Source organism: Arachis ipaensis, chromosome B09, assembly GCF_000816755.2.
Source record: "Arachis ipaensis cultivar K30076 chromosome B09, Araip1.1, whole genome shotgun sequence".
In the NCBI taxonomy this organism is placed as follows: Eukaryota; Viridiplantae; Streptophyta; class Magnoliopsida; order Fabales; family Fabaceae; genus Arachis; species Arachis ipaensis.
Window position 1 is genome coordinate 57,213,877 of NC_029793.2, and position 15,939 is coordinate 57,229,815.

Below are 15,939 nucleotides of genomic sequence, written 5' to 3' on the forward strand. Positions count from 1 at the left end.
ATATATATATATATATATATATATTAGTTATGATTTCTGAAACCCTAACTCCTAACCCTCTCCTCTCTACCGGCCGTCACTCACTCACTCTCCTCTCAAAACTCAGATTCTCCTTCTCCCTCTCCGTCCCTCCTCCATGCTCACCGTTGCTCACCGCCGCTCACTGCCCTTATCCACTCTCACTGCCTTCACGCTCAACACTGCTCACTGCCCTTGCCCTGGTCTGTTTCCTTTTTCTTAGATTCGCTCCGCCACCCTCTTCCACTCAGACACTCTCTCTGCCACCTCCTCCACTCAGACACTCTCTCCGCCGTCCAGCACCTTCGTTCGCACTCACTCGCGCGCCTAACACCCAGCCCTAGGAGAAGCATTCTTCGCCTGACATCCAGCCCTAGGCAGTAACAGAAGCATTCTTTGCCGTCACCGTCTTCATTTTCTTCGTAGAGACAAAAGCTATTTATCTTCAGTGATTTTGTAATTTTCATCTACTTGAAGCATTTTTTGTTTCTTTCATTAATTGTCTTGTGGTTTCTGTGATTTTCTTTGATTTTATTTGAATTTCAATCAATTATCTTGTGATTTTACTTCATATATATATATATATGTCTTTCTCTTTTTTTAGTAATGCAGTGGCTAAAAAAAATTAGAATTGAATATTTGAAGTTGATTGTTATGTTGTGAGGATATATGGTTATGGATAGTTGAATATTTGAAATATTAATTTTTGAATATTTGAAGGATTTGGTTATGTTTTTTATGAAGGTTGAGGTGGATTTGCAGAAGATCTTTGATGGTTGATGGATGGTTTGTGAATTTTGTGTAAATTTTGTTTTTGGTTTAGTGATGGCCGAATATAATTGCTGTTTGATATGGTTGGTTGATTGATTTGGTATATGGTTGTGTTCAAATTGGAAGCATGAATACAAATGTTTTTATGGTTTGTGTAATTTTTGGTATTTGATTGATTTGGTTTGGGAATAGATTATGAACTTATGAGTTATAACTAAATATTGTTGGTGATGAAGATTATGATTGTAATGATAATTGAAGATTTTTGTTTATTTCTCTGAATTTTTTACTTTTTAAAGAATCCGCGGATATCCGCGGAGACTCAGATCCCCGGCGGATATGGAGTCCCCGTTACCCGTTGCGGGGATGGGGCGGGGACGGAGAGGGATTATGGATGGCGGGGGCATGTCCCCACCCATGGGGACCCGTTCCCATCCCTAATTATGGATATCTATTTAATTCTCTTTATAGATAGTAGAAACTAGCGGATATTTATAAATATTGTTTTTATTTTGTTTTTCTTTTAAATTTAACACAAAATGTATAATATAATCCTTTAAAAACTTAGTAAAGTTTGACATAAAGTAACAATTCAAAATTTTAAGCATAATTTAATATAATCTAATATAAACATTAAATATCAAGTATGATAACTTATAACTTTTATATATAAGTATGAATTTTTTTTTTGATACATTTTCTCTTTATAAAAATTTTGATGGCTTCCATTTAATTCCCATTGAATATCTGTTTCTATAGGTATATTTTTGTCACCGGGCCTGCTACACATACAAGCAAAAAGGCCTTACAAGTTATCCAAGCCCCCAGCCCACAAACATTCCACACGCGCAGAGAAGAGCATTGAATGGGGCATCATTTACACGCGCTCCACTCAAACGGTTACGCTTCGCGTAAACCGCCCCTTAATGGCAAACTCTTCCACTTCTTCCACTTCTTAAAGCCATTCAGAGAAAAAGCAAACGTTCCATTTTCGAGCATCATTCGATACTGAAAATATACAACTCGTCGCTAATATTCGAAAATTTCATCAACACAACATAGAACTCTCGATCAAGAATCTCCAGAGAAAACAAAGCTATCATACTCAAGGTACGTTACATTACCATTCCTGTATATTTTCTACATTTCGAAATTGAAGAACTAGGTTTTACTGTTCTTCTACGTTGTTTTACGTTTTACTGTTCTTCTTGCTCTACGTCTCATTTTACAGTTTATGATGTTCTACTTGTTCTAGGTTTTACTGTTATTCTTGGTTCTATGTTACACTGTTCTTCTTAGTTCTTCTAGGTGTTACTGTTCTTGTTGTTCTAGTTCTTCTGGTAACTAATTTTTGGGGGTATATTCCGTAGTTTGGTGGGTGTATATGAGGTAATTTGTTGGGTGTATATGGCACAAATTGTTGGGTGTATTTTTCTGAACTGATATACTGTAATAGTCAGCAATTGCAACTGTTCTTATATTTGCTTGTCCATGGGTGTATATTGCTTGACCTTGTATATTGATGCGTGTTTGAGTGATATCTGACTGATATATGGGTGTATCTGAATCATATCTATGGGTGTATCTTACTGATATCTATGGATGTATCTGACTCATATCTATGGGTGTATCTGACTCATATATATGGGTGTATCTTACTGATAACTTTGGGTGTATTTTTCATTTCAGAAAAAATGGCAGCGAGAAACCAACCTGGAAGAAATGTAAGAACAAATATATGTCTTAGATGAAATCAGTTTTATATAATAGAAACATATCTGACTATAATTTTATTTTTGTTTACAGCAAACCAAAGACCTTAAATGTGCAACACATTTGTTAAATGATAAATTCAGAAACATGAGTGAGGAGAAGAAAATGATTGTGAGGGATTTGGGATTCGGTGGCTTGATGCACATCCCACCACTAAGGGTGCATCACCAAGTGTTAAGGGAGCTGGCTAACAACTTCAAATTAGGGGAAAACAGACTAGAAACCGGATACGGTTCTTTTAAAATAACACCAAAAAAATAGGTGATGCGCTTGGCATCAACGCAACAGGTAACTCGCTAAAAATTATAGGTGTATATTAACTGACGCTTGGGTGTATTTTAGTTGATGCTTGGGTGTATTTGAACTGATATTCATACTTTGTTGTTTTCCTTTTCGTAGGAGATCTATTTTCTCAGAAAGTTGATTATAAGAAACTTTCTGAGGATGACAAAGAAATTTTTAGAAGATTCCAGGGTAAGACCCTCAAAAGTCTTACAGATGAGATGATGGATATTGGTGTTGGTAATGAAGAGGATCGCCTAATGTTCAAGAGGATTTTCATCCTCTATATACAGATGGCGTTCCTTTTACCAACGACAATAAACAAAATCTCGCATGTGCACCTGGCCCTAATTTTTGAGATGGACACCATAACAGAGAGAAGCTGGGGAGGGCATATTTTGAGTTTTATCGTCAAGGGCATAACCGACTACAAGGAGAAAAAGAAAAAGGCAATTGATGGCTGCCTCTTTGCCCTGATGATAATTTATTTTCATCTTTCTAAAAATAAAGGCAAGAAGAGGGCTGAAAGACCGCCAAAACCCTGGATTGCCAACTGGAGTAAGGAGCAGTTGGACGAAAGAATGACGGTGGAAAGAGAGGAAAATATGGTAAGTGAACATAATATGTTGGGTGTATTTTATTTACCTGAATGCTGCTAACTAAAATTTCTAATATTTCAGGGGATTGTAAAGATGGCGCAAACAAGAGAGAAAATGAAAAAAATAGAGAAAAAAGAAAAAAAAAACAAGAAATAAAAAAAACAAAAAAAAGGAAGGCAAGTTCAACATCGTCTTCGGAGCAAGAAACAACTGATAGTGACAGTTCTACCTCTGAGTCTGAGACTCAAGAAGACTCAGAGGATTCACCAAGTAAATAACCCAGCAAAAAGGGAAAAAAGTAAGTACCATACTTGGGTGTATTTTCTTTATCGAGTTGGGTGTATTTTGTGGAACTATTTGGGTGTATTTTGTTTATGAAGTTGGGTGTATGTTGTTTATTAAGTTGGGTGTATTTCGTTTGTTGTGTTGGGTGTATATTGTTCATTCAGTTGGTTGTATCATGTGCATTCATTTGGGTGCATTTTATATCTTTAGTATGTTCTAAATAATGATTGTTTGCCTTCCAGAATGGACTCCAAAAAAAAGGAAGAAGAGTCAAAAGGATGAGGATTCTGATTCAGAATCTGAATCAACTGATGAGTAATGTTCTGAAATTATTACTCCTTTCTCTTGGCTTAATTATCAAGATTTCGTGTATTAACTGAAGTGTCACTTATTAACTTATAGAAGCGAAGAATCATCACCGATGAAGAAGCAAAAAAAAAAAAAGAAAAAGACACAAAGAACACTAAAAAAGTAAACACTTCTTTGGATAATATTCTGTGATAAAATTAATTTTTTATTTCTGATTCATACTTATTTTTTCCACCCAGAACACAATCCAAAAAGAAAAAGGTTGTTGTTGAGCATTCATCTCCTGAAGAAGATCAATCCTATGATGGGTACAGTACTTCGTAAGCTATATTACCGTCTATCATCATAATTATTTTTGTTAACATCTTCTTTTATGAATGTAGTGACAGATATGAAATAGAAAGTGAAGATCTAGATGAATTGTTAAGGGAAAATAATGAAAAATCCGCTGCAGAGTGGTATGTCTTGTTGGGGTGTATATTTCAGATTTTAGTGTGTTTTCTTTGCTAATAATTGTTTCTTGTTTCGCAGGGAGAAGGAAGCTGACATGCGATCGACAGAAGGTCGCTATGTCTCCTCTGAAACATAAGAAGCTTTATTTAATAAAATCTTTTTATCATGATTTACGTGTATCATATTTTGTCTGAATAACATGAAATCTGTTTAGAATACCAGACGTGAACTTGGGAAGTGATGATCCTTCCTCTCAAGGACACACAGAACAAAGTAGTGTAAACAGGCCTGCAGAGAACATGTAATTTCTCTTTCAAATAATCGTTACTTTTGTTCTTTTATTACCTTCTACTTCTAATTCTGTATATATTTTTTTTTAGAAAAAAAAGCCCTTTATTATTTTATTCGAGAAAAAAAAGGCAGGAAAAAAAAGCAAAAACTGCAAGTATGTAAGTTCTCAAAAAACAAAGCTTGTCTTCCTTTTGAATTGTTTGGGTGTATTTTTTCACTCTCTTTGGGTGTATTTTAGATTGAGTCTGGTTCAAGAGTCAGCTAGTGAGCTGGCTGATTCGAATATAATGGTTGTGAGGGAAGAGACACCGTTGGAAGTGCTTGCAATGTGAGGTTTTCAAGAATATTTCAACCTTATAACCTTATTATTTTCAAAGGCGTTGTTAACCTTTCATTTTTCTTCTTGTATTCAAGTTTTCGTGTCAGTGTCCCAAACAACCACCGTGCCGGAATTTGAAGAAACACCTGAGACAGAATTTCAACCAACCCCTCTACTACAAATTGAAGGAACTACAAAAACGTAAGAAATAGTATTGGGTGTATATTTGTTTTGAGTTTGGGTGTATATTGGGTTACAGTTCGGGTGTATATTGGGTTACAGTTTGGGTGTATATTGTTCCTGAATAGTTTTTTTCGTCATGATTAATTTGATGTGCCGTGCAGCACTCCTGAACCCCCCCCCAACAACTTGAAGAAAGCACAGCCACACTTCCCCCAGCTCCATCTAAAAGGTAAGTTCATTAGTGTAAAATCAATGTACGGGTGTATATTGGGTTACAGTTTGGGTGTATATTGGGTTACAGTTTGGGTGTATATTGTTCCCGAATAGTTTTTTTTATGTCATGATTAATTTTATGTGCCGTGCAGCACTCCTGAACCCCCCCCCCAAAAAAAAAACTTGAAGAAAGCACACCCACGCTTCCCCCAGCTCCATCTAAAAGGTAAGTTCATCAGACTAAAATCAATCTTTACTTATCATCCGTATATTCTTACTCTTATAATACGTTATACATGATCACGTAGTTATCCAGCCACAGAAGATGCTGTTGCCCTGATGATGATGGCACGGACAGCATCGTATGTTCCTAAAACAGATCTAATGCCATCATTCAGCCTTGGCTTCACTGATTTAAGCCAAGAAGAAGAAGCAACGCAGGAAGGAGCGTCAACACAGGAGGCAGACATGGCAAAAACTCCAAAAATTGCAAATTTGCTAGAACAATTAGAGGATTTGGTACAAAAAAATAGCAAGCAGTGTGGCGAAAGAAGAAAGTAAAAGTCCACACATTCAAAAGGAGACTGGCGGAGAAAGTTCTGGGAAGTTTGAAACTCCTGCGGGAATAAATCAGAATACGGGTGATATGAAAGAGAAGTGCTACATCTGGGGGACGCGAGTGAAGACATACGCAGATGGCAGTACTAACGAGTTTGACAACGTGTGCACTCTGATTACCCAAGATAAATACATTTTGAATAGAATGCACCTTGCATTGCTCCAGGGAGGAAGTTATATAGAATCTGAGGTAATATTAGAATAACATTAATGTTTTAACACCAAAGTTAACTGCAATGTTTATTAATGTAAATTGATTTTGGCATATATTTCTAGATTGTATCTGCCATGTGCCTCATCCTCAACCAGAAAAATGATAAAAGGTTTCAAGAACAAGTATACTGTCTCCCCCTGATATTGTGGTAAGTGTTACTTCTACGAATTTTGGCTGTATTTTCTCTATTCCTTAGGGTGTATATTCTCTGATCAACGGGTTTGTTTTTGTATTCATTTGGGTGTATTTTTTACGTTCAATTGGGTGTAAGTTGTGTAGTCATTTGGGTTTATTTAAAGTATTCACTTGGGTGTATTTTCAGTATTTCATTTGTTGTTTCACAATTGTTGCAGAGCATGGCCATTTCGAAGCACCCAAACGGGGAATTCATATCACCTAAAACCAATAAAGAATTCAAGGTGGAAGACTACCCAATGTTTATTCCCTTCATAGATGCAAAAAAATTAACTTCGCATCGATATGTAAGTTTTCATTTATAAAATTTGTTAGTACCGTTCTTTACTTATATGCCAAATAAAATAACACACTGTTGAAATGTGGCAATCCTTCAGATTTTTGCACCTGTTTGCTACTCAGGCCATTGGTGGTTATGGGTGATTGATACAACAAAGCGAAGATTTTATATACTTGACCCGCTACACAAGAAAGCTCCAAGCAATGAGAGAAAGCAGCTTAATAAATTCACTGTAAGTTGGCTCTGTGTTCTTTATTTTAATAGATAGGTGTATTTTAATTCAATATAAGGTGTATGTATGTTTTGCTTTGGGTGTAAGTATGTTCTCTTTTGGGTGTATTTCATTCGGGTGTATTACTGATTTGTTTTGTTTTTTAAGGGATATGTAATTTCAAGAATTAGAACATATGCCGGCGGGGCACCTCTGAAGAAAAAGGAGAATGAGTTGGAAATTAAAGCAACATACGTTAATATCTCAGGCCAAAAATCAAGGTATAAATTTGTGACTCTGAACATTAAACTTTCCTAAATGAGATTTGTAATTTATTTTCTTCGTTTTCAGCTATGACTGTGCTATTTACGTTATAAAGTGGCTTGAGTTAATTGAGCCCGAAAACATTAAAAGGGCGAAGTATGAATGGGATAATTGGCCACAGGTAACTGTCTTTAAAACTATATAACTCTGTATTACTTTACTGAATCAATATTGTTGTTTAAACAAAATATACTTTTTAATTGTAGGACGAGGTGGACCACTATAGAGTAGAATATGCTTCGCGGATACTATTCAGTGAAATGAATAAAGAGAGAGATCAAGCAATTAGAGCGAGTAATGCAATAAGACTGTCCAATCCATCCTCAGTATTATTGAGTCTATTTTGTCAGATAAATTCTACTGATATAGAAACTAAGTAATCTAACTGCTAGCTAGTTTGTAAATTGAACAAATGCTGTAAAAATTTGCCATTTATAAACAACTTCTATTCAATGAAATTTTTTTCCATAGTTTAACTGTCTGTGCTGTTAAACTGTCTGTGCTGTATTCAAAAGCTCTGTATTACAGGTGGTAAAATATGAAGGAAAACATCAAGGCAGATCTAAACACAAATTATAAACTTTTACACCGAACGGAAGTTTAATATAAACCCAAGATTGCTTAAATATACACCCAAACTGTTTGTGCTGTTAAACTGTCTGTGCTGTATTCAAAATGTATGAATTACATGTACTATAATATGAAGAAAAATATCAAATCAAATATACACCCATAACCTGCGATTTTTTACACCCAAAGAAAGTTGAATATACACCCTGAGATCTACCCTCCTGATGCTTTGAGCCTAAAACCCTGAACCCTAAACACTTAAAACCTAAACCCTTACCCCTAACCTGTAAACCCTAAAACCCTGAACCCTAATATTATATATATGTATCTATATGTAGAATGTGAATCACAAGAAAATTCACAAAAATACACCCAAAAGAACAGTGCTTTTACACCCATATTCTGTAACTATACACCCAAAGAGTTATCCCCTGCTCCTGGTACCCTGAACTGATAATTCATAATATGTCCTTGATATTGGCTGGAATTTGAATGCACCACTAATGTAGCATTAAATAAGTTTATCTGAATATAACAAACTCACATATTAGCTAAACTATTAACGAGAAAAATAAACTCAATCACCACAAATTTAAAGAACATTACTTTTACCTCGCTTAAAACTTTCGTTTTCTTCTTCTTTGTGGCATTTGCAATCTGTTTGTCTAACTTTGAACCTAGCCTATTTTTTGGACGTTGTCTTGTTCGAATCCTTGGCGGGCTTTGAAGCTCGTTAACGGATTCCAAGTTGGCGTCTTCGTGGGATAAAGAACATGTCCCCTTCCTTTTGGCTTTTAATGATTCCATCTCAGCCATGACGTTATCGTACGCACGGTGCAGAATTGCAGTCAGCTCCTCCGATTCGGATGCAAATTCGCAAATATTTTGCGAACGAAAAACCAATTGGTCAAACCTCTTGCTTCTTGGCTCCAACAGTGGCTCGTCGTGGCTGCTCTTGATATGTGTGTGTCGCCTCTTTACCTTCTTGCTCCATCGTTCCAGTATATATCTCGGTGACACTTGGCTTACTTGTTCAAAGCTTAACACGCTTAGTGTGTGACGACACAGTATCCCTCTCGACTCGAATAATAAGCATTGGCATTTTACCTCGGCTGCAACTGAGTCGTAAGTAACCACAAACTTGTTGAATATTGAGCTAGAAACTTGTTCTCCGACTTCGTATACTGAATAGCCTAGAGCGGAATTCGTTAATCTAGTGATGCAATTCGCCTTTCCTCTGAATTGCGCTTGGACTTCCCTAAACTTTCGATGAGTGTACACATCTTGAAACTGAGCTTCAATGGAGGATTTGGTTGCACACGGTATGACTGTATGAAAATCTGCAGCATCTGATTCTCTCTCTGCTTGCTCTCAGCTTCCGAGGCAATTATCGTATTGTTTGACGAACTGAATAAGCGAGCTGTTCTGGGTGATAAACTTGTTAAAAAAGGAATGCATGCTCTCGCTCCTTTGTGTGCTTCTCATCCCTGCCTAGAAGTGGTGATCCAGATAGATAGGAACCCATATATGATGGTCTTCATACAGATCTGCAGAATACACCCAAACACAGACTATAAATACACCCAAAAAAACATGCAATTTACACCTCTGCTGCAGATTTTTAACAAACATTACCTGAAAGCCACTTGTTGTCCACAAGACCAAAATTCAGCAGAAAATCATTCCAATTCCTATCGAATGAGTCTTTGCTATGAGAGTTCCAAACAACTTGGCTCATTTCTTGTTCAATATCTGCATGTTCCTTGTACCCGTTTAATTTGCTTGGTATCTTCTTCATGATGTGCCAAATACACCAACGGTGAATTGTTGTTGGCATACAGGCCTCTAAAGCCCTTTTCATTGATGCCCATTGATTGGTGAGAAATCCTTTCGGAGCGTTTCCTCCCATATAACGAAGCCAACATTGAAATAACCATTTGAATGATTCAATTTCTTCGTTTTTCATCAAAGAGCATCCAAGAAGTGTTGACTGACCGTGGTGATTCACCCCGACAAAAGAACCACAAACCAAATTATACCTGAAACAAATTACCATAGTGCAAAATGGTAAATCATTAGGTACACCCAACAAATGCATCGTATACACCCAAAAAACAGCCAATATACACCTCTGCTACGGGTTCATAAAAATACATTAATTTAGCATCATAAACAGGGGCAGTTTGTTACCTGTTTGTATTGTAGATGGTGTCAAATGAAATAACGTCTCCGAAATACTCAAAGGCAGCTCTACTTCTTGCATCGGCCCAAAAAGCCAGCTTAATCGATTGATCCTCCTCGAGTTCAAGCTCAAAAAAGAAATTCTGATTCTTCTCTTTCATTCTTAACAAATATTTCCCGAATTCCTTTGCATCTTCTTGTTCGGAAACATTCCGCACTTCCCTGGTAATGTAATTCCTCACATCCTTTTCGATAAAATTTAACTCGCGGTGACCCCCGGCAGCCGCAACAAATGATTGGTAGGTTTTGCTTGGTCTGATACCGGCCTCCTCGTTATTCTCTATTGTACGACGAATGAACATGCTTAGTTCCCTGTGTTGTTTGAGCATCTCTGCTTTACTTGGACAGCAGGGGTGTGAATGATCCAGCACAACCTTTGAAATGATCCAAGCACCGACATCCTTCAATGTGTGTATATAAATTCTTGCAGGACAATTTAAACTGGCTGTCGGATTAGTCTTCTCGGTCAGAGATATTTTAGATTTCCATTTTCCCTCTCTGCTACATGTAATCAATTAATTCTTAATCTCGTTTTCCTTCCTATTTGTGCTCCGAACTCTTGTAGAAAAACCTGCAGCCTTGGCGTAGTTCCTGTAAAATTTTCCAGCATCTTCAAGGGTGGTAAAGGTCATTCCAACCTTCGGAACAAACTGGTCATCAACAACAGAGAGAGGCTGCAGAATACACCATGTCAAAAACTAAAAATACACCCAATCATGTCTGATATAATACACCCGAACCGCAACAACTCAACTAAAATGACAATAAAAGCCATAAACTGTAAATACACAGGCTGCAGAATACACCATATCAAAAATTAAAAACACACCCAATCATGTCTGATATAATACACCCGAACAACAACAACTCAGTTAAAATAACAGAAAAAGCAGTAAACTGTAAATATACCCACACTTGCCGCAAAAATACACCCAAAAAAGTTCTGACCTACACCTGATCGTCTGCTATAAATTCCAGATAATTAATCAAAACTAATACATTACATTCAATCCACAGATTTATCTTCATGCGTTAGTTTGACAGTCAATGTTCACGAATTATTCACCTACACAATGCTATACAAATTACTACAACAAAATTCATAGTAATCCTATGTAAATCAAACCTCAAGAACTTCGTTAGATTCAAATTCATAATCCACTTCGCCTGGATTCAGCTGACAATCTGAGGTTGAATCATCCATTATCTTCAAATCGAGTTCAAACTTTGATTTCAGAAAACAAAAAATCAAATAGAAAACGAAGCTGGAGTTACAGAGAGAGGAACTAACGTAAATGACGAAGAAGAAATGAGTGAGAAAGGAGGGGAAAAGAACGATCGAAGAAACCAGGGGAAGCTTCGCGAGAAGAAGAACGAGCAAATCTGCAAATAACGAAAACGAAGAAGGAAACAAATCTTTTAAATTTGGTAGTTAGATAAAAGCGGGATCTCTATATAGCGCGTGTATACAACGTAACCCTTGGAGCGCGTTTTGGGGTTTTATTTGTTAATGAACTTGTAAACCATAAAAGTCATTAGGGCTTGTATGCAGAGCTTTTCTGTTTTGTCACTCTAGGCCTTTGTAAGTGAAAATGATCTGCTTCAATTCTTTATTTTAACTTTAAGTTATTAATTAAGTAATTTGATTTTTTTTAATTACACTGGTGCATAATTTTTAAAATCGGACCGGACCAGATGAACTAAAAGTCCAGCTGGTTCAATTTCGCATTAGGACTAGATTTGTCATCGAACTGATCAACAGTGGTTAAATCCATTGAAAATCGGTCAATTCTCTTTGAACTGCTTGCAAGAACCACACAAGTCCACGGGTGGGCAAACAACTGCTTACAGGAGAAGCCTCTGCTATTAGCAGGATTTAAACTTGCAGCCTCCATACTACACAGAGATGATCTTCCTAGTAGACCAATGTTGTCTTTAATATTCCCAAACAACAGTAACTCCACAACCTAAACTCCATTCCAACTATTCCAAGTTCATGAATACCATTTAAAAATTCAGAACATTACAAATTAAGGGGAAAATGAATATAACACAAACCACACGTATCTTAAATAATATCACAATGCTCTCTTACAAACCCATCACAATACCAAATGAGAAACGAAACTGAACTTATGACAGAGTAAATGAAGGGTAAGACATAAATACACCACAAAAATTTGAACTAGAAGCCCAAAATATAAAAAGGCTCAACAGTTTACAATTACAACAAGGGACCATTAAGTCATTAAGGAACAAGTAGAGATCAACACATGTAATTAAGTAATTTTAAATATGTAAAATGGGAAGGCGGGGGGGGAGAGACAAAATTGATAAGAGAAACTATGAAAACACATATTTTCTAGGAGAGAAAGTAAACGAACCTTGTGGGTTGTGAACAAAGAAGTGAAGTGAGAAGAACGAAGTAGAAGCAGCGGCTACAAACAAAAAGAGAGAGAGGAGGTGACAGAAGAATAGCATGATTATTTTTGTTCTCTCAAGTTATTCTTTTTAATTTGGCACTTTCAAATTTTATCTTTCCACTATTAGATTGCAATGAGTACGCATAATGATTTATCAAATTTAAATCGTTATCTAATTTAATTCCTAATTTAACTCGTTCACCAAAAAATTTATATGAAGATAAACTTTGCTAAAGTAGAAAAATATACCTCAATTCATGAAATAAATAATAAATAATGGTAAACATAAACATTACATCATTTATTGTTCATCACCCATGTGACATCTCTATCCGCATACATCTGTGAATTAATTAAACCATACATATATAGAGAACAACTAAAAATGACGCCAAAAAAATATTAATTGAAGTTAGGAAATATACTAAATTTATTTGTAAGGATAGAAAAGAATATAGGTAATATTAATTGAAAGTGATTAAGCCCCAACTTCAATTTTCATCATTTTCATCATTAATTTATCTACTATGTAATGCTTGTGAAATATCCTATATGCAAGTATGTGGGGAATAAGGGGGGTAGAAACTAGAAAGACAGCAAAGTGAACAATGAAGAATGTAAGTGGAGACCATAATGTGAAAGTTGAGTGAGAAAGTGGTAGCAGGAATTGCCCTCATATATAGCAATGCATTCTGTGAAGATTAAGAAAACACAAAGTCAGAGATCAATGAAGACAGATATTTCATTGATTTTTCATAAAAAGAAAGATAGAAAGATATGTAATACAAAATCTTCTTATAATGTATAAGATCACGATTAAGTTACAAGCAGAGTCTTCAAAAAAATAGTTACTTTTTTAATTTTAATTTTGGCTTATCGCTTATAACAAACTAATTCGAATTTGTCTATCTATTTTGACCGATAGGGTTATGTTTTCTTAAAGTTATGACTCATNTGAAATTATAGCTGCTAATAGAATAATTGAATCTAAAATATACTTTTGCTTCTTTTAACGAGTACATCTTCATGTTCAAATTCTATCTATTAAATGTTTTATTAATTATTTCATAATTCACAGTTTAATACAAGTGATACAAATTTAGAATGTATCAGAAAATGATGCGAGTTCAAACTTTGTTTTCTGTTGACTTCAATGAACTTTACATCATCATATTCATCTAACTTCAATTAACATTACCTATATTCTTTCATATCCTTACAAATTTAGTATATTTCCTAACTTCAATTAATATTTTTTACCGTCATTTTTGGCTGTTCACATGAACATGATAACCTATCGATGATGGAAGTTTATGTTTAATATTTTTGGATAAATTATTTTGCGCGTTTACTCGTTGCAATCCAATAATCAAAAGGTAAAACTTAAAAATGGCAAAGTGAGAAAAATAGTTTGAAAGAACAAGAATAAGCATGTTATTTTTCTGTCACTTTTTCTCTCTCTTTTTGTTTGTAGTCGCTATTTTAATTTAGTTCTCCTCACTTCATCTCTTCATTCACAATTCAGAAAGTTTGTTTATCTTCTCTCTCAAAAATACTTGTTTTTTCATAATTTTTCCAATTTTAGTGTTTTATTAATTTTGTCCCCTCATTTTACATATTCAAAATTATTTAATTATATTTGCTAACGTCTATTTATTCGTTAATGACTTAATGATTTCTAGTTGTAATTATAAACTGTCGAAAATTTTTATGTTTGGAGCTTTTGGTTCAAGTTTTTGTGATGTATTTATATCTTATTCTTCGATTATTTCGTCATAAATTCAATTTCGTTTCTCATTTGGTGCTGTAATGGATTTATAAAGGAGAATTGTGATATTGTTTAATATATGTGCGATTTGTGTTATATTGAATTTGCTCTTAATTTGTAATGTTCTAAATTTTTAAATGGTCCTCAGAAATTTAGAATAGTTGAAATCGAGTATTGGATTGTAAAGTTATCATTATTTGAAAATATTAAAGACAATATTGGTCCAATAAAAAAATTATCTCTGTATAATGTAGAGGCTATAAATTTGATTTTTACTAATAGTATTTTACTATCAATTTTAAAACAAAAAAGACTTTTTCTGTGTATAACAAAACGTTTAACTATTCGTAAATTCATATATGATTCTTAAAAACAATTAAAAAAATTACCTAAAAATTTTTAAAAATTTTAAAAATAGATATTTTAGTCTCCAAAAAAAATTAATACACAGATCAATCATAAAATTTTACTTTGGCAGACAAATCAGTCTCCAGTTTATTTTCTGCCAGAGTAATTACCTAGATCAGTCCCCAAAAATTTTAAAAGAGGACATTTTAGTCTTCAAGAAAAATTAATACACAGATCAATCTCTAACATTTTTTTTTCGATTAGACATAACAGTCCCCCATCCATTTTATTTTTACTATATGTCGACCTTTATTATTATTAACTTAGCTTTGTGCATGTGGACGACAACATACACTAGCATATTAATATATTTTTTTGTTAGAAACAAGTAAGGTAAATAATGATGGTTTGAAATCTAAATTACAACATTTTCTTTTAAAATAAACATATCTTTTAAAATAAGACATCTTTTAATTAATAAAATTTTAAAAATTAATTTATGCATTAATTTTTTTTAAAAACTAAAATATACAATTTTAAATTTTTTAAAAATTAATTTGAATAATTATTCTTAAAAAAACCACTTAATTTTTAACGAATTTGACTTACTTCGACCGATTTGATTGACCGATTTGATTGCGGTCTTTAACTACACAAAGTCACAAACAGTCTCGTATGTTGCAGATAACCTTTCTTCTTCTTGCTTTAATGTTTCTTACAAAAACCATTAGTTTACTTTTACTTCTCGTTTGTGTGATTTGTATTTGTACGACCCTTATCTTAAAAATTAAAACCTCTGTTCCAGTCTCCCTTCAGTTCCGTTGAATAACAAAAGACTCTCTCTCTCTCTCTCTCTCTCTCTCATGTTCCGTCGTGGGTTGGGTGGCTCTGTCCGTTTCCCCTAAAAAATGTGGCGCACACACACAGTTTCAAAGCTTTTCTCTTCTCTTTCTCTCTCGTGAATTATTTCCACACTTTTCCCAATTCCACAAATTTTAAAAATAATAAAAAGAAAAATCTCCTTCATTCTATAAAAAAATCTGTTCCAGGAAAAAAAAAGGATAAATTATTTTTCTCATTCTGATAAATAAATATAAATATTGTTCTCCCTAACTCTCTTCCTCTCTTTCCTTCTCTTTTTGTGCGTGTCATAACAAAAGAGGAAGGGGCACAAAGGAGAAATCCAATCACCTATTCATCTAATCATAGCAGAAAAAGAGGAACAAAAAAAAAAAAAAAAAAAAGAGAGCT

General features: G+C 34.5%; 2 protein-coding genes across 2 annotated transcripts in view; both read left to right on the forward strand.

Moving 5' to 3' along the window:
* Window positions 7,098-7,817, forward strand: LOC110266854. The gene is made up of 4 exons (XM_021111897.1): window positions 7,098-7,115; window positions 7,183-7,295; window positions 7,366-7,459; window positions 7,545-7,817. Exons 1-4 carry the CDS (start codon window positions 7,098-7,100, stop codon window positions 7,716-7,718), a joined length of 399 nt encoding a protein of 132 aa, XP_020967556.1. The 3' UTR covers window positions 7,719-7,817.
* Window positions 15,424-15,939, forward strand: part of LOC107617943 (probable serine/threonine-protein kinase WNK9) — a 4,571-nt gene continuing 4,055 nt past the window's right edge. The window contains exon 1 of the mRNA XM_016319838.2: window positions 15,424-15,939. The gene's annotated coding sequence lies outside the window, so the exon portion shown is untranslated.